This window comes from Ictalurus furcatus, chromosome 28 (genome assembly GCF_023375685.1).
Source record: "Ictalurus furcatus strain D&B chromosome 28, Billie_1.0, whole genome shotgun sequence".
NCBI lineage: Eukaryota > Metazoa > Chordata > Actinopteri > Siluriformes > Ictaluridae > Ictalurus > Ictalurus furcatus.
The window spans coordinates 5,470,721-5,496,493 of NC_071282.1; the positions used below are offsets into that span (position 1 = coordinate 5,470,721).

The following is a 25,773-nucleotide window of genomic DNA, read 5'->3' on the forward strand; positions in this document are numbered from 1 at the left end:
CGGGAGGGGGAGGAGGAGGGGATGCAGCGGGGAGTCATATTTTGAGTGAAAGGATGTATTCGTGTTCTATAGAAAAACACTTTAAAGCGATTTTAGCGATTTCGTATTTAGTGACTTTTTACCATTCAAGCACTTTTTAAGCACCCCTAGATAAAAAAAAAGTGCTATTTTCAAGGTTTTCAAGTACTTAAATCTCAAAAAGCCAAATTCAAGCACCTTGTACGAATCCTGCATACTGAAGCAAAGCCTTAAGACATCAGCCAGAAAATTAAAAACTCGGTCTTCCAGAAGGACAATGATCCTAAGCATACCTTCAGTTGTAACAAAATGACTTAAAGACAACAAAGGGAAAGTATTAGAGTCATCACAAAGCCCTGACCCGACATTCATATTCTGTATTCTGTATTTGCTGGCAATTTGAGTGTGTGTTTGTGTGTGTGTGTGTGTGCGCGCTGTCTTTGTGTGAGCAGATCTGCAGGTTTCAGAGCCGGCTCATGGGTCACATGAGATAAGCACTACATTTGTCTTCCTATTCATATGGCTGCTTCTACATTCTAGAGCACTCCCCTGAGTTGCCGCTCATCTCTGTGTGTGTGTGTTTGTGTGTTAGCATGCAGGCCAGCATGCGTGCCTCCCTGAGAATTGTGGGTAACATCTAAAGGACATCAGATACTGTAATCATCCAGACAGCGATCTCTAGCTGATTTGGGCGTGTTATAACAAGCCAGACAGGTATCATCACTGCCTCGGTCTGTCTTCCCAATCTGTAGTCTCTGTCCAACGCGAACGTATATATGGTTTTAATCCAGTTTGAACAGAGACGCAAGGTATGTAATCTTAACGACCGGAGATGCAGCGCAGACAAACTGGTCTAATGAAGTCATTATCTGGAGTGAAAAATTGGTTGAGGAATTTTGGACTTGATCAGCTGCAGTCTAATCAACTCCAACTTCATTAGGGAATAGTTAGCCTGAGTGCCAATGGTTTCTCGACAGTCCACTAAATCAGATCGTCGTGCGACCGTTTACACGGCCACCTTGGGAATCGTAGGTAATGTAGTCTTGCAAACAAGTCACAGCTGCTCCGTTACAGGCAAGCTGGCCAAATACATTTGATTAGGAGAATCCCTGTTACCATGCCGTCTCTGAATGACGCACCCGTACAAAGCCAGACACCCACATCTAAAGCAGTAACAAGCCACTAGTTGTTTACCATACAAGCCCTCATAATCAGGCTGGGAATTCCGTCTGAACCCTTGCCAAGGGTGTTTGTACGTGATTTTCACATGTGCTTGTTAAGATGCAGCTAAGCACCGTGCTTCACTTTCATGCTTCGATGCCACGTCATCACACACTTCACGCATACTGCAGCAGTACAATATCAGCTTCCCAACTGCTGCTCTTCACACCCGAGAGAACGTTATAGAATTTCTCTCTGTCTGTTGGTCTCTGTAGTTCTGTTCAGGTTTCTCAAGCATCAATTCTACACAGTAAGCATTTCTATAGCTCCATTATTTGTCATTCATACTAAAAAGTGTATTTATTAATGTACATCATGTAAAGTAGAATATCATATTATATATATATATATATATATATATATATATATATATATATATATATATATATATATATATATATATATATTTACTTATTTATTTTATATCAAGCCAAGAGAAAATAAGTGTTCCTGATTGGCTGGCAGGTGAGCGCTAATTCCTTATAATCTTGTTGGGTGTGTCCAAAATGGTATTCGGACACAAGAAGGTATCGACTCGAATGTTCACAAAGAATACTGCCTTCGGAGGTACCTTCATCTGTCATCTGATATTTATAGGCGGTAAACATGCATCCTCCCATTAATCCCGTGCATCAGCCTGTAAAAAACAGAGATGGCAAACACCAGGAAGAGACGTAGCATCTCGTGGACAAATAAGTTACTGGTATTAAATACAATTATTGTATTTCTAGTGAGACATGTTTGCGCCGTTTTCCCCCTCAATAATGCGTTATTCCATCTCACGTAATGGACTTAAGGTTATCGAACGGTTACGTGTGTAACCTGGCAACATGGTGACATATACAGCCGTTGAAGACCATATGAAACGCTTTTCTAACAGCTACCTTCATAGATATCGAAGTGCTGCCTTGAACAACTGACTTATGAGACGGATAAAGACGGACACCCTTCATCATACTTATAAAACGATCCTGCTGCTACATAAGCAAGCACGTCGAAATGGAACCGTAGCAACAAAACACGTAAAGTCACATGTTTACCCAAGTTCGCCATGAATACTAACTTCACTTTTATTTTGTTTGGAGAGAATGAAAAAATGGGAGGGCAACATAGTGAGCGTTGGGAGATCCACACCACATCACTCACGGACAACCTGCTAGCAAAAAGAACACAAACGTACCCGGGTATTTCACTGTCGAACGGAAACTCTGAACTGACATGTTGCATTTTATATTCATTGGCAATCTGCCTAGCATGTGCTGACAGCAACAATGAAAAAAATAAATAAATAAATAAGACACAGGTACTAAAAAGACAGACCTTTAGAAAATAATTAACACTTTTTAACCAATTAGATCTGAGAATTCAGGTATTAATGTAACATGCAACTTCACGGTGTTTCGTAACCACAGAATGTTTAAACACACATTAGAGTTGTGATGATACACAGCTATGGTGCAGTATGTAGAACCTACATATAAGAAAACTAAAAAGAAATCCACTTTTCTTCCAAGCCATTTAATGGTCCCTCGCACTTCCACGGTAGTGTTAGTTATATTTATTTTATGTGAATTTGAAGGTAGATACTGAAAACTGTGAAATGGGGTTATTGGGTTATCATAATACATTTTCTTCTGTGACTAATATAGACAGTATTGAAAAGTTTATTAAGTCTTGGGAAGTATGAAAAGTCAACACTTTCGTGTGAATGTGGAGAGATCAGAGGCTCAAACAGAAGCTGGAGCGGAGGGGGCAGACGGGTTCCTGCCTGCTAATTAAACCTCATTACCCTCTTGCTCACTAAGCTTGTGAAGTATTTAATCAGACAACCGTGCTAGAGCTGCAACACCGACGCGAGTGTAAGGACAAGCTGTTAGGTTCAATTTATCCCCTGAAAGATTGATTTGCGTGTGTGAGACTGCAGGGTGATTGTTTATCCTATGACTCATAATGTATGGCTGAGGTGTTTATGTAGCAGTAGCAATACAGTACTTTAATTAGTTGAGACAGTTGGGTTAAAAACAGTAATGCCATTCAGGCTTTATTGCCTTTACATCAGTTATATGTACCGTGCTGCTTGGAACCCTTTTTTTCATAAATATGACCTAAAACATTATTAGATTTTCACACAAGTCCTAAAAGTAAATAAATAGAACTCAATTAAACAAATGAGGCAAAAATATAATACATGGTCATTAATTTATTCAAGAAAATGATCCAGTATTACGTATCTGTGAGTGGCAAAAGTGTGAACCTCTAGGATTAGCAGTTAATTTGAAAGTGAAATTAGAGTCAGGTGTTTTCAATCAATGGGATGACAACCAGGTGTGAGTGAGTGTCCCGTTTTATTTAAAGAACAGGGATCTATCAAAGTCTGATCTTCACAACACATGTTTGCGGAAGTGTATCATGGAGGACCTCAGAAAAAGAGTTGCTGATGCTCATCAGGATGGGAAAAGTTACAAAACCATCTCTAAAGAGTTTGGACTCCACTAATCCACAGTCAGACAGACTGTGTACAAATGGAGGAAATTCAAGACCGTTGTTCCCCTCCCCAAGAGTGATCGACTAACAATGATCACTCCAAGAGCAAGATGTGTAATGTCTGACGTCACAAAGGAACCCAGGGTAACTTCTAAGCAACTAAAGGCATTGGCTAATGTTAATGTTCATGAGTCCACCATCAGGAGAACCCTGAACAAGTATGGTGTGCATGGCAGGGTTGCCATGTTGGGACTCTTTTTCTGCATTTATGCCAGGACGGTTTCCCATTGTTGATGGAACAATGAATTCTGAATTATTCCAGCGAATTCTGAATTATTCCAGCAAATTCTACAGGAAAATGTCAGGACTTCTGTCTGTGATCTGAATCTCAAGAGAAAGTGAGTTATGCAGCAAGACAACGACTCTAAACACACAATTCGTCCTACCAAAGAACGGTTAAATGAGAATAAAGTTGATGTTTGGGAATGGCCGAGTCAAAGTCCTGACCTTAATCCAATAGAAACGTTGCGGAAGGACCTGAAGCAAGCAGTTCATATGAGGAAATCCATCAACATCCCAGAGCTGAAGCTGTTCTGTACTGAGAAATGAGATAAAATTCCTCCGAGCCGATGTGCAGGACTGATCAACAGTTACCGGAAATGTTTAGTTGCAGTTACTGCTACACAAGGGGGTCACACCAGATACTGAAAGCAAAGCTTCACATACTTCTGCACTCACAGATATGTAATATCGGATCATATTCCTCAATAAATAAATGACCAAGTATAATATTTTTGTCTCTTTGTTTAATTCGGTTCTTTTGATCTACTTTTAGGACTTGTGTGAAAATCTGATGTTACAGGTCATATTTATGCAGACACAAAATTCTATAGGGTTCACAAACTTTCAAGCACCATTATATATAAAAACATTTGTAATATCCAGTTGTTTGGTTATTAACAGCACATGTACACTCCTGCCTCATTCTCTTCATTGCTATTTCATCTAGCCTACTGTTACGGTGTTCCTCCCATTGCTACAGATGGGCAATAACCGTCTGGAACACCCCTCTAAGCCGTATGTATCGCTTCAAGTCTTGCCATGCATGACAGAATGAAGAGCTAGGAGGCGTAGTGCAACAGCAAGCCATCAGTGTGCTTTACTGCCCTGCGGCTATTGTGGGTACAACTCTTTATACCCACTGTAATTGCATTTTAACTGCATTTCCATAAGCAATAAGCCATTCAGTTAGTACTCCACCTCCACCCAAGTGTCTCTCTTAGTGCTGCTGCTGTCTCATGGGGAAACAATTCCCTTTAGGTCCGTAGGACAGGAAGACTATTTCTATCATCTTGTAATGATGGCAGGTTTTTTTTCCCCCTCCATCAGTGGTGGTATTGTATTCTACAGTATAAATCTGTGGGAAGTGGAGCAGAAATAACAAGGAAACCTGTGGATCGTTTGGAAAGTCACAGGTAACAGAATGGAGACATCAGACTTAATAGACTTTGGCTCAAAAATAAACAGTTGAACTGAAACACAAACAGCCACTTGACAACACAGCATGACTGACGAACAAAAATAGAAACGTTTTTCTCCTTAGTGCTCTCTGAATGCACTAAACAAACACCATCCTATTTAGTTCTTTTTATTTCATAGTGACCATGAAAGTTCATAAGGCTTAATGATGGGTGAATGAGATGCACTGTGAAACGGATCAGCTTTAACTTGCTGGTGGACTGATCAGGGATTGGTTAAACTGTAATGAGCTCCGTCACACAGCCAGGTCTGCGAAGTTATTACACCATCCAGTGAATCCTGTCGTCATATCATTTGTGCCCTGTCACAAACTGCCACCATAGGCTTCTGCATGTTCGATTAACCAACCCTACCATGCAAGAAATGAGCTTTTGCTGCTCAGGATTAATGTGTTTAGTGACGAGTCGGATGAAATGTAAAGTATTAAACACAGGCATGTACAATCTGGCTGAACATTCACACTTACAACTAAACCGCTTCGCAAGGGTGATTATTTGTACCTTCCCAGGGTCAATGCTTTAATTCTTCCCCCCATATACCAAGTCATGTTTTTATTACGTCTTCTGCAAATCGGACTGCTGACAAGAAAGCATGTATCGACTACGCCAATTGAGCGGCCACATGCAGGAAAAGGAAAGGTGGATATAATTGTAGCAGATTTGGAACACAATCAACATTGGCTGAAAGCCTAGTGTAGTTAAGGCCATCTTGAGTTTTCTGGTCAATTTCCTTTAAACTACAGGGTTATATTCGCGATCTAGTGGGCATGCTAACTAGCTGGCTTCTTAACAAGGTAGCATAATAGAGTAATGAAAACCTCTAAACATCAACTGTAGTGTGTAAATTGATTAGCTGGTTAAATTTAAACCTAGAAGATCAAGCACTTTTATTGTTTTTAAAAAGGAAAATCACAATATCGCAGTGTCTCTGGGTCAGGTGTGCTCCTGAAGTCTATACTTTTCTAAAATCCTCTGGGCCTCCAAGAGCATAGGTAACAAACTTTATTTGACCTAATAAAGTACTGATAAAATGCTAGAAATGGCAGTTTAACAATAGAGGGGGAAAAAAGCAATTGATGTAACGTTTAACCACCAGGGCTAGTCGGTACAAATGTGCTAGCTAGTTTAAGCGGGACCTCTTTTCAAGAAAAGAGAGGAGAAAAAAAAAAAAGCATAAAGGCTTTATTTTTTTTCTTATTTACTGGTAACAAATGGTTTAAAGTGGATTATATTTCACTTTTGTGGAACCACCACAACCAACAACTTTGAGGAAAAAAATACATATGGCTAGGGCTGATTTCTTTCAAGCCCAGACTCTAGATTCACATCAGTGACAATCAGGTTTTAGCCTTCATTAAAAGAACCAGACCCCAGCCACTGGAGGGATGCGAGTGCCAGTCCCAGTCCCAAGCCTGAAAATGGGGAGGGTTGCGCCAGGAAGGGTATCCGTTGTAAAAGAATCAAAATATGCGGACGGGTGATCTGGGAGCAAACAGGAGTCTACCGTATTGTACCTATCTCACTCTAAACCTAACCTTAGTCAAAAGACCTTTCGTTCCACCCAAAGACACTGAGATTTTAGGTTTGAATAGAATCTACTTGGACTGCTCTAAGCTCTAAGTCCTTAAGCCACTCAGCGCTGTTCCCAGGGCAGTTCTGATAAACTGGTGTATTATTGCTGCACAGTGGGACCATTCTACGAAACAGGTCTCAGGACAGGTTGGATAAAGTGAAGCACTAGAGTCACACAGCTGTATGCCATCTTTGAGATCACTCACATACACGCACACTTGCGCTGTGGACTCATTCTTTATCTGATCTAGACTACTCGAGCAGCCAGACTACTTGAACTTGTGCAGACTCTGAACTGAATCCCTTACACACCCAACAAATCTCTGAATCATTTGATTCAGTTTATTGTGTTGGTTCCAGTGGAACCAACTGTTATTGCTGATTTTGTATTTTTCATAAGGCAGATCACTTTATGCACATATTTAACTAAACAGTCTAAACAGCATTCTATATTAATTCCTTCTCAGCGCTTAGCCTTGAAGTTCTGAAAAAATTTGTTGGTATGCTGCCAAAACTGGTTACTGAATTTGCAGATTTGGACAGAATGCAGTCTTGTTTGGGGAGAAAAGCGCATAAAGAAGTCTCTTGCTGCATCTTTTGCTAAACAGCAGCTTGACAGAGAAGGCTATTAGCATGCAGGCTTTGAACTAGCAGACCCCTACTGATAAACACTGGGCCATCTGCAGAGAGATGAACTCTGGGTCTTTCTATTATAAGAGAGGGATGAGGCCAGATTATGTAAAACCTTATTATATAAAGTTAGTTATCATCAGTCATGAATGCACTCTTAACCATGCTCTCTCGTGTATTTTTTGTGCACACAGTTTTGCGCATCACTCATCTTGGCTATATGAACATTATTTTATACCAAGGTACTGAAAGAATGACACGTTGTTCTGTTTTTACCCTGTGGACGATAATAGTTGACTGGGTGACTGACATTTTGAGAAATGCAACATTTTGGTACAACTGTCTGCACGCAGTAATAGAATTCCAAGCGCAAAACTCGAAGACAATTCACAAATTTATTCAATATACTCCCTCAAGATAATTTTCTGCTGAAGTCGTTCATCTCCATACTTCTGCAGTTCATGGCTGTAACTGGATCTAGTCTGCGGCTTCGGGCACAATAGGCGAGTCTGCTACAGAGCCTGGCTGTGAGAGGCTTCTAAAACTACAGCATAACTGATGATAAACCAAAACTGATCATCTATTGGCTCGGTCTTTTAATGGATTTCACCTCCTTGTGAAATGTTTACCTCCCTTTGTAAGATACTGTCACTTGTTTAAAGGAGGTCTGCTTTCTAACCATCGGCTGTGGAATATGATTTTGTCCTTCAGCTTGCAAATGGCTTTTTTTTTTGTGGTGGTCTGCTGGATATTTTCCCCAGTGTAACTGGACAGGAGCCATGGATATATTGAGGGAGGTGTATTACTCGGTGACCGCAAACTGTTGACTCAAATTACGCTCAGTACGCTATTGCGCAAGTGCTCTACTGCCACCAAAAGGATACAGTGTGCTACTACATTGCTGCTAGAAATTGGTGCATTTCTGAATTTTTTCCTTTTGACCTTCTGTAGATCAGATGTAGTGGCTATTATAGCCGAGCAGTGGCACACCGGGTCTCTCACCAAATCAGATCAACACCAAAGCGGTGTATTCGAGCCACACAGCAGTGTGCCACCTCCAAAAACTCATACACACTTCCTTATCATCATCACTGATTGATACATTTTATATTCTTCAAAGTATATTACTCAATAGCCACTCATTCTTAGCTTTTCAAAAGGATACATCTTATGCTGGTTTTAGGTGGTCAGATCTGACGTGTTCTCCATGACGTGTTCTCCATGACGTGTTCTCCTCGGACAATAGAACTATGATTAAACAAAAATGAGTACATTCTGCCTGCATCATCAGTCTGTGCAATCTGGGCTTTGTGCAGAAAATGGACTCGCCTAAACAAAAACAGTATTCAAAGTGAGCTTGAGGTAATAAGGATAAATGAAACATGCTAATGGAAAGAAGATTTCCCATTTAGACGTCCCATTAGTTTGCTTCATCCTATGCGGTCCGCCTGTTTGTGGCGTTTAGACGAGTGTCATGGCAGCGCTCACACTGAGATTTGAATAAAACATTTGTGATAATGCCAGAACATTGTCTCGCATTGCAATGTCAATAAATCTGCCACTGCTGAGAACATCACCCTATGTGTTCTACAATCACCAGACTTAACTCATGACCAGAGAAGTCTTTTACTGAAAACATGCACTGCAACGCATCACACAGTCTCAAAACCAGCTTGTCAGTTTGTTAGTAATTCCCCATGAATGTCTATTTCCTCGAATAGACTACGAGTATGCAAACACAACTGGTTACATAACTTAGAGATTTGGGTTGCTCTTCCCTGGCAAGAATGGTGCATAAATAAATCTTTCATTGTATCTCTTAATAACTGGTGGCTTGAATGAAGAGGCTGTGATGTCAGTAACAGCCAGGCATTGAAGTAAAACATACGGCATGCCATCTGCAGACGGCATTAAAAGAGGAGACACTGTTTATGTACAATCTAATTTTGTCAAGTGGATTACTGTGAACGATGAGAACGAAGTAAAGTAATCTCACTGGACTGATTAAACTAAAATACTGCATCACTTTTTGTCTTAAGACCAACTGTCTAAAAACTAACTCCTCTCTCTCTCTCTCCCCAGTGTTCATCATGGCATCTGGTTTGCTGGTTTATCCCTTTGGCCTAAACTCCAGTTTGGTCAAGTCCTTCTGCGGAAATTCGGACATCTACTACGCCGGCGAGTGCCAGATAGGCTGGGGCTACATGTTGGCCATCGTGGGTGTCATGCTCACCCTCTTTTTACCCTTCTTTGCCAAGTATGCCCCAAAAGAGCAGCTCCTGCCCACTCCACTGCCCACACTTTTATAACCCCCCTGTCATGCCCATCGTATCTTCTCTGAGCTGTTAAGATCTGTATTGCCCTGTTCTTCTTCTTGGTCAACAATCATAATGTTGCCACTTTGGAATAAGTGTGCCTGGAGGAGCCATTGTGTTCATTGTGTGATGTGCTGCATCGTCTTCCTTCATCTGATCAGCTACTCCCTTTCATCGGCATCCCTCGTGGTGGAAACTGTTTTCTGAAACTTCTTTTTTTTGGAAATGCACATTCCTGGGAACTCCCTTTTTTTCCCCCCCTCCTTTTCGCACTACAAACTAATTTATACTTTTAAAAATCACATGAAATGAAATGCAATTTAATGCATCATCACTAAAATCTTTGGAAAGGCGACACCAAAACAGCAGATGAAACTATGCGAATGGTAAATCGATCATTCTAGTTCTACCTAATACGCATCTGGACGCAAGGAATGCGAGAGGACAAGGAGAACTTTTCTCAAAAACATCAGGGATTATCGAGAGGAAAGCAAGGATCTCAGAAATCTTTCATGCAACATCAAATAATATTCAACTAACCAAGACCAATTACAAAGGAGAGTAAGAAAATTCTGTTCCTGGATCCACTGGCTATGAATGTTTTCTTCTTCACTATGGATCAGGCTTTTGAGGAAATAAAATGGATTTATGATCCTGATGAAAATCTGAAAGGGTTTGGAAAAATCTGCCATATATTTATCCAGTAACAACCAACACTGTGGCTAACAGGCTAGGAGAACAGAAAAACATTTCTTTAAAAAATTATTACACAAACTGGCGTTTTTATATGTATTTTGCTTTAGAACCTGGGCTGTGACTAGTCAGTGGACGTCCAAACAGCACAGCAGTGAGAAAATAGTAGATGAGGCGCGTGACCACACAAAAAAAAAAAAGCCAACAAAAGCACTGACATTTTCACCACTAAACTTGTGTTGTTATATTAAATGACCTGAAAACTAAAACCCTGAAAACCTGCGTGTTTCTCTCAGTTTGCCCTCGCTTCCTATCAGTTTTAATAGGAATATTAAAAGGCCAAGTGATAACATCTGTTTTTGTACCTTTCACTAAATTGAATATTCAGGATTCTACAAGATTAGGAGAAAGGCAAAGAAAAAAAAGCTATGTAATTACCAAGATACACCGATGGAAAAAAAATATATAAATGCAACACTATTTTATTAGTTGTACAGAAAGCTGCCAATTTTTAAAACCCAGTGAACGTTAGTTCAGAAAGCTATTGTTTTTTTTAGTAGAAGAAAAAAAAAATCTTAAGGAGGTCTCTATTGCATAAAGCATTGAAAATCTTGAAAATGAAGTGTACGGACAAGAGGATGATTAGTCTAAGCAAGACTACTCTGTCTTGGCTGCTGAGACCCTTTTAACGCTCTGGCAGGACGGCCGAGGAGCTGGTTCATAAATTTGGACTCCCTCTCCTGACCCTATCACTTCAGGGAGCTCCTCTGGGACGTTGTGAATCACGACATCGGACACTAGTCAGATCCTTGTGCAAGAATTGGAGGAAATCTCACTACTACTTTGGCTCTCTGAAGTGAACTGAAGGTCTAGACCAATTTAGGCTCTAAAGTTACTAAAACACTAAGGCGTCCATCAGTGTTGCATTTCTGTTGTTTTTCCATTAGTGCACACAAAGTCATCACAGAGATACTCTTAAAAATTGAAAAGACAACAAAACAAAAGACCTTTTTCTGCCCTAACCAACGTGTGCCTTTTTAAAAAAAAACAAAAAAAACAAAAACAAAAAACCACGATTAAGAAGACTTCAATACCTTTGATCAGGTTACCTCTGCTGAAACTCTAGTTTTGTAAATGCTTCCTAGTTTTTTGCTTCCTCCCCCTGTGCTGTGCATTTCTGTGAATGTCTTGATTTGCTATGAATGCAACGGGGATTGTTTCAGTTGTAAGTTGTCCAGACGGTAACTCTAGCAAATTCACATGAAGCTGTACAAATAGAATTTCCAAGGGACAATAATACAGGACAAAATAAGGAGCATATAAATAGGAAAAAGGAATGGGAATGAATGAGGGATTAAAACAGTAGAGCACTACTGTCAAGACTTATGTCGAGACTCATTAGTCAGACACTCAATTATTATTTGACAAAAATGAGACTATAACAATAAGCAATACAGCACAAATCTGAGATGCTCATCAACCTGAACTTGGCCCTCATATGCGTTTCCTCTTGGTACCTTTTTGTGTGATATGTTTTCAGATTTGCTAAATGAATATATTCGGTCTTCGGCTAAGACTTTCTACTTTCCATTTATTAACGCGTTTAAACATGCAATTGCATTCGGCTCCAAACAAAGCCAGCTGAACAAATTCTATCCCAAACTGTGAGCAAGTGTAAACTTTAAAAGTTTTGTTTTTTGTTTGTTTGTTTAAATAGCTTAAAACACTGACTAGTCTTACCGGCGTACACTGCGTGATAAGCACCGATGAGGATAATGAGATGTATGTGCTGATGCAGACGTTCCCAAAACGCACTCGAATGACGCTGTTATTGTAATAATGTTCGGTACGGTGACTCCTTTTGTCTGTAATAACGTGTGTGAGATCTGAACTCTGACTCTGTTGTATTTTAGTTTTCCATTATGTGGTTTTGGCTGTAAATAATTACGTAAAATGTCTGTTCATGCTTAAAAAAAAAAAAAAAAAGAAAGAAAGAAAGAAGAAGAAAAAAAAAAAGGTCGATCCCCTTTTGGAAGATCTATTTTGAGATATTACCTCATAATTGTGTTTGTTTATCCTCTGACCCTTAACCAGACTTGCTGTTGTGTGTTTTTCTCTTTGTAATAAAATGTTTCATTAACAAAGAAAACTGACTTTTTTTGTGTTCCGAACTTCATTAATAGTCTTAAGCATATACAAGTGTTGAACTGAAGAAAAAAAAAAAGAGTCACTTGTTAAATGGTTAAACTGATTCATCAGCAACGCTTGGTACAATTATGGTATATCTCTGAACTTCAACGAAATTAAAACACACCTTTCAAACTATAAAACTTTCCTGCTGTGTCCGTTCACATCACATTTCAGAAAATGCCCGGACCTCGTTCCTCATCTCGGCGTCTGACGCTTTCACAGCCTCTTGAGCATTTCTCTGCTCTGACAGGGAGGCGGCCCGCACTGACACGCAGGTGAAAAGGTTTTTCTGTCTGTCGTAATTCCCCACACAGCGATGCACCTGACCCCGGATCAGCCTCGGCAGCACCTGATCCTTCAAATCATAAACAAAAACAACAGATATACGCCTAAGAATTATGGATAGGGATACTAAATTAGCTAATTCGTCTGTGAATCCAGCTAAGAAACGTTTTCCACAATATCCGTTTGCTGTGTAGTTAAAATACAACTGTGCCAATTCCACATTGATTTATTGCAGCCCTCGGCAGAGGAAGAAATCTAAAAAGCATCCTGTAAAAAAAGAAAAGAAAAAAAAAAGAGCAGACACAATAAGGGTAAACACAATTGAAGTAGTTCAACCTTGATCATATACTCCATCTAGAACATCATTTAGAACAGTGGCTCCTGACCCAGTCCTCTCAGACTCTCTGTCATTATGAATATGATTTATATTCTCTACAGCACAGCTGAAATGATATGGACGGCAGTAGGAAAGTGGATGTGGGTGTTCTGCACCTGAAGATACCGTACTCACATTTTCATAATACACACATGGCACTGCATCTTTTCCATCCCTCATTAGGAAGTTCTTGGCACCAAATTTTCCTATTGTGACTGCAGAATCTAGAGTGGCTGGAGCAAAATGGGTAAAGTGACAAAAGGAACATTTTGGCCATGTCCACAAAAAAAAAAAAAAAAAAAACACCACCACCACACTATTGTTATGTTATATTGCCAGATTGATAGTGAGAACATGGTAGACTACTCACCAAAAATCTCAAATGTCATAGGAACTTTGTCCTTGAACTGGCTCCAGTGCTTCATACCCTCTACAACGGCGGTGAGGATTCGCAGAGATTTCTTTGCTGGTGCTTTTTCCTGTAACATGGATTTCTATAATTGGTGAAAATGGGACAGTGTTATTTAGAACATCGAAGGCTTTTTTTTTGTGGAACAGAGTGACAAGCAACATGAGGAAAATAGTACTTTGTGGCTGCTACTTAATAATTAGTAGTAGGGCTAATCAATTAAATCGTTAACACTCGATTGACTGATTCCAGGCGTTGCAAAACAACGATTTGCTTTGGGCAAACACATCACGTCAAAAATTAACTGAGCGTTTGATCGTTCCGGTTAGTGAGTCAGCCAGTAGATATTAATTAATAAATCAATGGACGAATCAATTAGTTACAGTCCTAATCAGCTATAAAAATTAAGAAATAAATATTGTGTGTCTACATTGCCTTAAATGGCTTAATTGATATAGTTTTTAGCTTTTTTTTGGGCTGTATGATGCAAGTAGCAGGCAAATAAAGGTTTCTCAGATTTCACTCACTCACTAGTTACATTTCTTCATTTTTATTTTATTTTAAAATAGCTTGACCAACATGGCGTTACTCTGATTTGGTTTAGTAATTACCTGCTGCTGTATACTGCGCTCACTTCCTAAAGTACCAAAAGTGTCCTCAACCCACGTTCCCCCTCCAAGTCCACCAGATTTGATCTTCCACTGGGAGCCCTGACGCTGAGCTGCAGGTCTCCGAGTGTGTGCTGTGAGATCTGAAGGTGTGAAGGAGCCTCTGGGTGGATTGATGTTTCGGCTAAATGACTGCTGCTTCATGGGTTGCTTGGCAGTCAGAGTTTTATTCTGGATTTGAGTGGGTGCACTCACACGCGGAAATCCACCCTGCTTGAAGCCTGGGGTGGTTGCCATGGAGTCCTGTCTGCCTGCAGGTCTCTGTGGCCCTGTCTGGGACCTGGATAAAAATGAAAAAAAAAAAAAAAACATGTCCAGACTAATTTTTTTTTTAAGACCATTAAACAGAACAATTCTGTTAATGTACCAAGTATAGGTGCACTTCTGTTGGTGAGGTATAGGTGTGTATCCTCTTCCTGTTGAAGCAGGTGAAGCACTGGACCACACTTTGCTTTGTTGAGGTGGTGGGGTGGCTTGCTGGTTCCACTGACTTCTCTGAGCCAGCGGTGCTCGATTTGGTGACGGCTGAGCATTCCCGATGTCTGTTAAAACAGCATGACGTTGTAGGAGATCCTACTTTTCTCTGAAAATTGTTTATTAAAATACAGAGACAAAGTTTTTGATCAGTGACGGTGCTCAGCAGCGCACAGACTTACTGGATGGATAGACCGCTGAAGTGAAGCTCAGCATGTCTCTGTTCTCGTATCCGGAGAACATTTCACTCTCAGAGGGATTGGACGTCAGTGGCAATCTGCTCCGCTTCTTTTGGTTAAACAGTGGAACAGACAGACAGCCTGTACAAAAAAAAAAAAAAGGGAAATGTGAAAGCTGTCAATGTAATTTGAATGTTGCAAGGAAGATAACAGGAAATAAATCATACTGCAAACCTCAAAAACAAATCTGATTTTGTAAAGGCTGATTTATACTTGTTTATGCAAGTCTTTATAATCTTTATAATGTGTATGCACGTGTATCCTGTGGTCATTTGGTATGTGTGCACATCCTCAGTAATTAGCATCATGCGTTCGCATGGCACAATACCAACTAACTAATGGAGGCAGTACAGCATTGGGACCATAGACTGTAAAAATAAATAAATAAATAAATAAATAAATAAAAGATGGACGATGCACCTTCACTCTCCTTCATTGTAGAAAAGTGAAGCTGCCAATATCCCAATATGGCGCTGACATCTTGGAGCCCGTAGTGGGCGTGAAGTAGAGCCATGGTATCAAGGTCCCGCCCACAATCCCACAGAATCAATCGCAAGCACAAGCCCCTGAACTTTTTGAACTCGTTATGTCAGTGTGAAATAAAGTTATGGAAATGTAGAAATTAAAGTTAAAGGTCCAATCTACTCCCTCGAAGATTCTGAAAAAAGTCCGCCCGTGCCTAAGTGACTACTTCGCTCAGAGAAGCTGTCAATCATGATGTCACACCCTTGTTTTTATAGCATCAAATAACTAACTAATATCAAACTTATTTTAAAAATGATCACTTACATCAGCGTTATAAAAACTACCTAAAATGACAGAAAGCATGTTTGGAAAAAAATTGATTGGAAGTGTAATTTGATTGTTCACTTTGTCTCACATCCCATTAGATTACATGGAGAGGGTGGGGTTTATGACCTATACTGCATCCAGCTACCTGGGGGCGATCGAAACGTTTTGGCTTCACTTTTCAGGACTTGTACAGCACATTATTGGGACAATGTTTCCCAATTGAAATTTTTTAAAAACTAATATCGTGTCTCAAACTGCATACTTAGGAAAACTCAATAACGATCTAGAGTAGTACATATTACAGTTAGTTTGTAAATTTAACAACCTCTCCTACCGAATGGTTTGTTTTAAGTACCAGTCTTCTAGATAAGTAAATATTGTTGAAAGAATGGTGAGGTTTCGATTTGAGACAGATCATAATCACGTTGACTGCAGAAAGTTTTAAAGCGAAACGAAGCTCGTCGGTCTGTTTAATGTGGCTGCGCATGAAATCGCGAAATATTACAGTTTGACTTGCAAACCAGGTGGACAGATATTTTGGCTCTGAAGTGGCATCCAATGCTGCTTTTAATCCTTATTAATGTACAAAAGACACAAGTGAGTACGTGAACAATGTCACTTGTGTATCAGCTGTCACTAAATCAATAATAATAAATTCCACAATTCGGAATGAAACGCAAATAAGTCGTTTCACAGTAACTGTTCTCATAAACAGAAAACACATTACTCAAATTAACTTCAACACATGAACTAAACGCTGAAGATTAAAGTAAGATTTCTTAACTTACTGAATATTATTAATTCATATTAACATTGACTGAATTCTAAAAACCCTCCTCTGAGGCTTCACATTCACTCACCACAAACAAAAGCATTTCTACTTCATCACTGAATATAAAACTGGTAATATATAGGCCTAATAGAAAACATAAAATATAAAAGGCCTAATTTGATGATATTAACTCATTAACATTAACTGGATATGAAATATACTACTCTACAAATATATTTTTCTGTGCAATATATACTTTTTTGTCAATTCATCTTCATTTAAATCTTTCAACGGTGTACTGGTGCTTTAATTCAGCGCGCGAGTGGGGGGGGAGGGGGGGTGGATGGGTGATTAGACTCGACGCCGCTTCACTTCTGGAGCATCCGGTGTAAAATTTTACCAGCGCAGAGATTACAAACTGCAGTTTTGTCGTCATTCCACACAAGAGACATCATCTTTACATACAGCATGAAAGTGATTTTTATTGACAGTATACAGTCGGCCCTGATCATCGGATGTTTTTAAACTATCGGCCGATAGCAGGAAAAAACACCTTTATCGGCTGATACATCGGTACATCTCTAATAATTAGTCATTTCGGAGAAGATACCTAGTTACCTTCAGTAAATCCTTCAACCTTTGTGGTCATGTTGTTTACACATTCAATTTGTTTTGATTTTGGGAAAGATTTGCCTAAATCTTTAGAAAATATTGCAAAAAAGGTTCAAATAAAAATAACTATGGGAGCTGGCAGGATTGGTCAAACTTTCTGTGAAAGCAGGCAGGATTGGTCAAGAGTGTCTGTGTGAGGGGCTCCCAGGGTATCACAAAAAGAAAAAGTGTTCAACTTTTTCCTCTGACAGAGGGCAAGCCAGGAGAGCAAAACTGAAAGCTCGCTGGATTGAAGGGGTGGCATACTCCTCTGTCAATCACAGCGACGCTAGCCAACCGTAGGCATCTGAGAGTTCATGTATGTGAAAGGGGGTATACAATGCTTTCCTCCAAGTGTGGTACACTGCTCTATGACGCAGCAGTTGGAAAAGACGGCTGGCTGCCTTCACATGCCTCTGAGGAAGCGCGTGTTTGGTAGATGTTATATAGGAAAGAGACAGATGGTGGGTGGGAAAAGTGACCAAACTGGAGGAAAAAGACAGAAAAAAAGTGTTTGTGGGAGCAGGTGGGATTGACGTCAAACGTCATGTGGAAGCAGAATTGGTCAGGATTGTCTGTAGGAGCGTGTGGCACTGATCAGAATTCCTTCAGAAGTGGATGGGGATATGATTTATTTATTTTATAAATAGTCCACCCAAGCACACCTCTAACTTCAATGATCTGCTCGAAACCATCACTGAGGAAAAACATGTGTACAGGTAAATTAAGATGTCAGGAGTCCTCGGATGTTGCTATACCGTTTACACATTAGAAAATGTTTCTTGAATTATTTACAACAGAAACTCTTTGACAAGCCATTTCCATGTTATAAGTGGACTGGGAAGCCATTACGGTGTGAATGGAAAACTTTTGTGTTCTAACAATATGTCCTACCCTATTAAACGGTCCCATAGTCAGTACATTTACATGGACAGCACTATTCCGATATTAATCCGATTAAGACGATACTCTGATTAAGAAACTACCATGTAAACAGCAATTATTGATTACTGTAATCTGACTAGAGTCATACTCGAAGTAATCACAAATCGAATTAAGACGTGTGGAGTATTCCTGTTTTAGTCGCATTATGGAAGGGTATTACAGACACGTACACACCTTAATCACACTATTAACGTCGCGTGGGAGTTTTCACCGCGTTTTGCGACAGGACACATATATTCACGGCAGTGCTCAACCGTCTGATGGCAAACAAGAGAGCACGGCTGTGTCCGAAACCGCATAATTACCTGCTATATAGTAGGTGAAATACATGTATTTAGGTAAGTACGCGGTTTGGGACGCAGCTCATGGCTTCAAGCAGTCGTCTATTTGCACGTATAGCATGACAAATAATTAAATGCACTTGAAGCTTTCGTAAAATTAAAGTTGAAACACCCAAAACTGTACACGGGTCCATAATGAAGACGAACTGTATATGTGCTGTGGCGTGGCCACGTTTGCCGTTAATCGATCCATGTTCTATAACATGTAAAACGGGAACATGAAAGGAATATTCTAAAAGCAACTCATGTAAACACCTTAATCACAATATCGTCTTATAAAGAATAAGGTTAATAATTAGATTACTGCTGTACATGTAAACGTAGTGCTTGTCTACTTTATTATTGTAACCTTATCGGAGTGAAGTGCGCATGCGCGTAATATATCCGTACGGACAGGGCAGAAAGCCACTATCCTGTAACAGTATCAAAACAGCTCATTATTAATATTATTAACAAAAAAAATGTCGATAGTAGATGCAAAGCCATTAAATAACCAACTAATGTGGATTTTAAATGAATATTGTACAGTACCTGCCGTTGGTCTTGGTTGATTTTCGTTCCTCCTCATGACAGGAATGTGTGTGTAGCTTCTTCTGTCAGATGGTAATGTTCCAGTCGTTTTTAGAGGTCAATAAAAGCAATAACCTATAACACAAGTACTAAAATCAATATTTAGATCAGTGTGATTAAAATATTCTATATTACAAAGCACCAATGTTTGATATAAACTCTTAACTTTTCTTATGAGACGCCAGCTCACATCAGCTATGCTACAAACTGAATAATTATGCTAGCGTTTGCATATAGCTAGCAGTATCATACGGAAGTGGTACATTTGCGCCTTCTGTTTGCCTTAAAAAATACATGTTGAATGTTCTACAATGAGTTTCAACAACACACCGTATGTCCTAGGAGAAATGAACGCGGATACACATTAAACCGTTACTAAACCGCGAAGAAACGTTTAAATGTTTTATTAGCTCCGACTAGCTAGCTACACCGTCCGCCATTTTATTCACAAGAGCGCGCGTGAAGAAGGTGCGCGAGGAAGACGGAAGCGTCATTGTGTGCGCGGGAAACCGAGTACAGTACATTACCACACTATTAGCATGGAAAAGTACTACTCCTGTCTATTGTGTAATTTATTATTACACCCTATTCAGTGGTGTAGCATGTGGTTTTATAGTAATTAGGTGTATGAAAATCTTTCTATAATATTATGATACAGTGATTACAGTGAGTGTAATCAATCTGCATGGTTGCTCCATATTGTGAGGTTTTTTTTTCTTCTGTCTTTTATATTTATTTATTTATTCATTTTCATATGATTCATTTACATGTGATTCATTTACATGTAATTCGTTTACATGTGATTCATATTCATGTGATTCATTTACATGTGATTCATTTACTGATTTGCTTCTCTTTAAATCCAGTTTTAGACTGTTTTAGACTGTGATATTACTAAAGTCTTTCCAGATTATTACTTGCCACACTGTATGATATAACCCCAATAAAATTGCCTGAATTCTATAATATAATTTGTTCACCATGTTAGGTTTAAATCCTCTAAAAATCAGATTCGCAATTGAATAACATTACTCTGTTCCAATTCACATCCTTCAAAGCATTGGCATGTTTTGTTTACTTTCACAATTGCCACTACTGTATTTTAACTAATTCTTGAGTTTTACCTCATCCTATGCTGTCTTGTAATTATTATATTTTAGATGAGCATTGTAATAAATTATAATTACAAACACCGGAACACCCCCCCCCCCCCCCCATTTAAGTGGGAAGTGTCTGTAACTCCATAAAATATGCAATACCATAGGGATATAAATAGCCAATTAGAGCCGAAGTGGAACCTCCCCATCCCCCTCCCCCCAACAACATTGTGAAGTTTTTATACGTTAAATACAAGACATGGATATTTGAGAAAGAGCTAATTCAAGGCATTTTAACCAACTACTTACCATATTAACTAACTCATTTATTCATTTTCAGTAGCCATTCTATCCTAGTTAGAGTTGCAGTAGATCCAGAGACTATCCCGGGAATACTGGATGCAAAGCAGGAATACATTATTTGCATCACATGCACACATTCACACCGATTTATCTTAGCCAGTCCACCTGCTGGCCTGTTTTCAGGAGATGAGAAGAACCCGGAGAACCCAGAGGAAACCCGGAGAAGCCCATGTGGACATAGAGAGAACATGCACAGAAACGCCATGGTACCAGGCCGCTGTATTCACTTTGCGGCACAATTTTTAACTGTCTGGTTACCAAAAGTGATAAACGTACAAGCACAAATCTTTAATCAAGTAAAATCGAAATGCTCCTCTAAATAAATACTCTGGTAAAAGTTAAAGGGCACCTTCAAATGCTTCAGTCAAATAGCAAAGTATCAATTTGATTAAATATACTTCAAGTATCCCTGCTGGGGGGAAAAACAATAGAAATCATCACAGAAATTCTAATGGTTTCCACTACAAATACCAATACAAACCATTAAAACCATTACCATCACCATTATTGGTCCATAATGGTATCCACTAGACATAAAGTAACATGCTACCAATAGAAGGCAACAATTTACCAGTGGAGACCCAAAGAGACCATTACAGTTTCCATTAAAACCAATACAATTCCCATTATAACCATTAAAATGAATTCAAATTCTATGAGAGTTTCTATTGTTGTTGTTTTTTGCAGCAGGGATGATAGTAAAAACATAAGAAAGATGGAAAAAATGTAAAAGGTGTTGTGTGTCGAATCAAACAGATTTTAGTTACTGTTGGTAAATTAGTGCCTTTTTCACCAATGAATGTAGGAAAACATTAGCTAAGCATGACTAACAACAGCTTTATTCCACATCTCTCAAATGTTAGCTAGCATACAGATGTGTGTGTGTGTGTAATATATTTAATCATCAACCAACACTCTTTAAACAATACATGATTTCATTTTATGGTTATTTTCTGAATAACAATGTTTGTTATTTTGGGTGAATTCTTTTGTGTCAGTTCTTATATATATGAACATTCATTCACATTAAATTTAGTCTCTGCCAACATTGTGGGTCTCCACTGGCCGGTCAATGCGATAAACAAACTCTGCAGGTAGAAAGTATCCCAGGTATTCCACTGTGCTTGGTGTAGTGTCTATGTAGTAATGACCTCCTTCACCATGATGGCTGAAGCCATGGGTATGTTCCACTCTCAGATCCAAACCCTGTTTAGATGCAAATGGACAATAAGTAAGGAAAAGTGCTGTTACTGGAAAATAATCAATGATGCAGCGGTGTGAGGTGCCCCAATGCAACCCAAAGTTAATTATTTGCAGATAATAATGTTTTATTCCTTTTATACCACAGCAATTTGCCATCACTAGCAATACTTTTTATCAAATAAAAAATGAAAAGTCATACTTTTTGTCCGTATTCTGTTATGTTTGATGTTGTGGAACATTAAGATATACCTGTGTTTTATCTTGCAGCCTGAACTACTATCAGAAATGCTATTATAGAAAACACCCTCTGACCAGTCTGAATAAAGCAATCAACAGTGCTGTGATATAACTGACAATAACATGTTACTGAAAAAATGTATCTTTTATAAATAATATCCAGAAATGTTATCTTATATTATCTTAAAGATACTTACTGGATCTTTGGACACCATGACAGACTGACAGATGAGAGGAGCGCTGACTTCAAAATGCTTCAGCCAGTTGTTTACATCTTCATTAGTATTCAAGGGGCATGAGGAAAACTCTCGTGGCTAAAATAAAAAAGATGGGTCATGTAACTTACAGTTTACCTTCAAGTATTGTTTTGTTTAATTTAAAGCTAAATGACAGTTTAGAAAAAGATAACCAAATTTAAGAAACTTCATTTTGGATTTTTTTTTTTTATATACCATGATGTGGATCTTGGCCTTCCCTTTCTGGATGATGAAAGTCCCTCCAAGTGCAATGCTTTTATCACCATAGTGTTCCGCCATTGTCTTCCTCATACAGCTAACGAGACTGTCCTCGCCTGTCCTCCTGCTGGCTCTGACCTCCATGACCTGTGAGCAAGCATCTTTTCACCATTAGTTACTTATTCAGGTCGGTCACTTATATAGTTATATATAAGTTAAAGCTATAGTTATTCATTCATTCAGCAATCAAAGGTCGATTTATTTTCTGTGTGAATAACAGGTCTATTAAACCTATTTAATTAAAGCTCTAGGTATCATTTTCAAACTTACACATCAACCACATGCAGCAGTTTGTCATCCTTGCTAATGTTTGCCCATTAGCTATATTACGTAACAAGAATGCTGTCTAGAATTGCATTTGTTTTTCTTTAACATCTGGCTATGCCATCTGCTTCTGCCTTTCCTTATGATGTGCAATATGCTAACAGTAAGAAACCAAAATGCCTTTCTTTTTACTTAATATTCATCCAGTCACACTACGACGCTTTGGAGTTCATTTCTGAGCAATGTTTTGTTGATCAGGATGCCCCTACCCTTCACAAGCCAGAGGTAATCTACTGACTCCAGTCCTTACTCCATTTCATGCTCATGTACAAGCCGAGACTCAGCTCCTCCAAGGTGTTGCTATAAAGTGTTTAGCCCTTGGTCACAAGATGTGTCCAAGACATTATTTGTTTATCCGAAATCTGTTTTTTTGGCTGTTTTTCCTTTTGTTTGTTTGGCTATTTGTTTGCTTGTTTGTTTGGACTATTTGATTGTCTGGTTGTTTTGACTGTTTGTTTGCTTGGCTGGAACGGTTGTTTGTTTAGTCTGTTTGATTGATTGGTTGTTTTGGCTGTTTCATTCTTTGCTTGGTTGGTTTATTCATCTTCAGTCACCGCTTCATCCTGATCAGGGTGGTGATCAGGAGCCTATCCCACTGGGAACACTGGGTACGAGGTTGGAATACACCCTGGACAGAACTCCAGTACATTGCAGGGCACCATGCACATACACATTTACACACTCTTTCACACCAATTTAGCATAACCAATTATCCTACCAGTTTGTTTTTGGGAGGTGGGAGGAAACCGGAAAACCCAAAAGAAACCCAAACAGATGCGAGGAGAACTTGTGAAACTTCACACAGACAGTAACCTGAGCTCAAGCTCAAACCAGGGATCCTAGAGCTGTGAGACAGCCACACTACCTGCTTTACCACCGTGCCATCCTTTTGTATTCATGTTGCATTCATAATGTTGTGTCAGTACCCTGTATATTTACTGAATAAAAAAGTGTCAGATTCTGACGCTCACCTTCCCAGGCTGACCCTCACATGCGTACAGGTTTGCTAGAAGCCCAAAGTCACAGTCACAGAACCTGTCGCTGTATTTCTCCTGCAGGCATTTCCCATCTGCTGGGTTGACGGAGGAGAAGTAGCTGGCATTGACAGCAGGTTTGCCTTCATGCTCCGTCAACACCAGAGGCATCAGCTTTGAAACATAACATATAGTAATGAGTAAGAGATCTATTCACTGAACAAAATGTTGCATATTCTACACCTGTATTGCTCTACGTAGCATTAAGTGGTTATATAAATTGTCATTACCTCTGCGTTCATTCCAACGGTCTTTGATGACACGGCACCAGCACCAAGAATAAATGCCCCAGGCAGCTCCAACTCCTTGGCTAGAGTGTTCATGTTATAGACCTTGGATGATATAAAATAATTTGTGTTTATTTATTGACCTCAAGTTATGCCATGACATGCAAACAGATCATTATTCAGGATTTAGGTCTACTGACCTTGTCCACTTGAACCAATGGGATCAAGTAGGGGACACCGCCAACATCAGTAATGCGAGGGTTACCACATAGTCCTATTGAAGGAGAAAGAGAAAAACAGGAAAAGACAAGCATTATATGAAAACTTTCCACTAAAATGACCAGGCTCCTAAAGGGATCAGAAAAAAGCAAAACAAACAAAAACCCTAAACAGATGATCTTGAGCTCGGGTTACTGTCTATGCAAAGGTACTCTGCATGATCTCCATGTGTCCACATGGGTTTCCCCTGGGTTCTCTGGTTTTCTTCTACCTCCCAAAAACATGCCAGTAGGTGGTTTTATCTATGTTAGATTGTGGATTTGTTAGGTGTGGATGTATATTTTGCATTTTTCTCTGCGATGGACCGGTGTCCCATCCCCGCCTTACTCGCCATATTCCTCAAGTCACATGTTCAACAGGAAATTGCATCATAGAAATTTCCTAAAGATCACATGTAGATGAAAATTAAATTCTGCCAATGTTTTTTTCTTTCTTTTCAATGTTACTGTGATATTGACTGGTCAGCTGACTTTATAAGAGAACCCCTCTTAGACAAATTACAGATTCAAATGAAATGATTCACTTCATGAAAGCCAGTTAACCACATTTTGTAAGCGCGTACATTTTTGGAACCACTTTTTTAAGAAAGGACCTAGAACTTGACTTGGCTTGCTCAACTGGTTGTTTAACACACTGACTTCATACCTTTGACTGGAAACTCGAAGGGTTCCTGTGTGAGATCTGGACACTCACTCACACGCACTTTTACCTCTTCAAAATTCTTCCTCAGTCCCTTTTCCAGCACTGTTGCAAATCAGTAAAGACTCGTTTAATGTCATCATCAGTAAATCAGCGTTCAGAATATCTCAGTATCAGAATCGCAGCATATTCATAAGACAAACACAAATGGCATGCTGTACTTTGATCTCTGCAGCAAAGCCAACGTTTACAAGCAGCGAAAAGAACAATGATAAACTTTTTAATATGTTTTGGTGTAAATGCATAAAAAACCTCTCACCCTGACACAATTCCTCTAGATCAGGGACGTGTAACTGGAACTTTACAGTTTTACTGGCTGCCATCCTGTAGTGGAGAAAAGAGACACACACACACACACACACAGAGAGATCACATGATACACAGCACTGTGAGAGAGGCTGCACTACATTGTGCCGCGTTCACTGCACACATCTATTAAATAAGGTTTTTATAATGATCTAATGATACTTGGTACATAGGCTAAATCATTAAACAGTTAATTATTTATCTAAAATCATTTCAGATGTTTTTATTTATTTATTTTATTTGAAAATGCCAGGTTAGTGAATAAGTAGCCCCTATGTAAATAGAAGTTAACCAATGTACATAGGG

At 39.2% G+C, this 25,773-nt stretch overlaps 3 protein-coding genes across 4 annotated transcripts in view; 1 reads left to right on the plus strand and 2 right to left on the minus strand.

Moving 5' to 3' along the window:
- LOC128603909 (LHFPL tetraspan subfamily member 7 protein) overlaps positions 1-9,772 on the plus strand; it is a 133,225-nt gene extending 123,453 nt beyond the window's left edge. Inside the window, exon 3 of the mRNA XM_053618679.1 lies at positions 9,546-9,772. Within this exon, the coding sequence (XP_053474654.1) occupies positions 9,546-9,772 (227 nt within the window). The remainder of the gene's footprint in view (positions 1-9,545) is intronic.
- Positions 8,567-19,691, minus strand: LOC128603908 (spermatogenesis-associated protein 22). 2 transcript variants are annotated; one of them, XM_053618678.1, is made up of 8 exons: positions 19,514-19,691; positions 19,145-19,258; positions 15,056-15,193; positions 14,767-14,941; positions 14,343-14,679; positions 13,693-13,801; positions 13,458-13,555; positions 8,567-13,016 (listed from the first exon to the last, which is right to left on the minus strand). In XM_053618678.1, the coding sequence occupies exons 2-8, from the start codon at positions 19,179-19,181 to the stop codon at positions 12,825-12,827; spliced, it is 1,086 nt and encodes a 361-aa protein (XP_053474653.1). In that variant the 5' UTR covers positions 19,182-19,258; positions 19,514-19,691; the 3' UTR covers positions 8,567-12,824. The 2 variants fall into 2 exon arrangements, with proteins under 2 accessions (XP_053474653.1, XP_053474652.1); XM_053618677.1 differs by having other exon boundaries at positions 8,568-13,016; positions 13,693-13,816.
- Positions 19,692-20,916: 1,225 nt separating this feature from the next.
- c28h11orf54 (chromosome 28 C11orf54 homolog) lies at positions 20,917-25,576 on the minus strand. Its single transcript, XM_053617703.1, has 8 exons — positions 25,421-25,576; positions 25,108-25,206; positions 24,384-24,457; positions 24,187-24,288; positions 23,894-24,070; positions 22,536-22,685; positions 22,281-22,397; positions 20,917-21,849 (listed from the first exon to the last, which is right to left on the minus strand). The coding sequence occupies exons 1-8, from the start codon at positions 25,482-25,484 to the stop codon at positions 21,676-21,678; spliced, it is 957 nt and encodes a 318-aa protein (XP_053473678.1). The 5' UTR covers positions 25,485-25,576; the 3' UTR covers positions 20,917-21,675.
- Between the last annotated feature and the right edge of the window lie 197 nt (positions 25,577-25,773).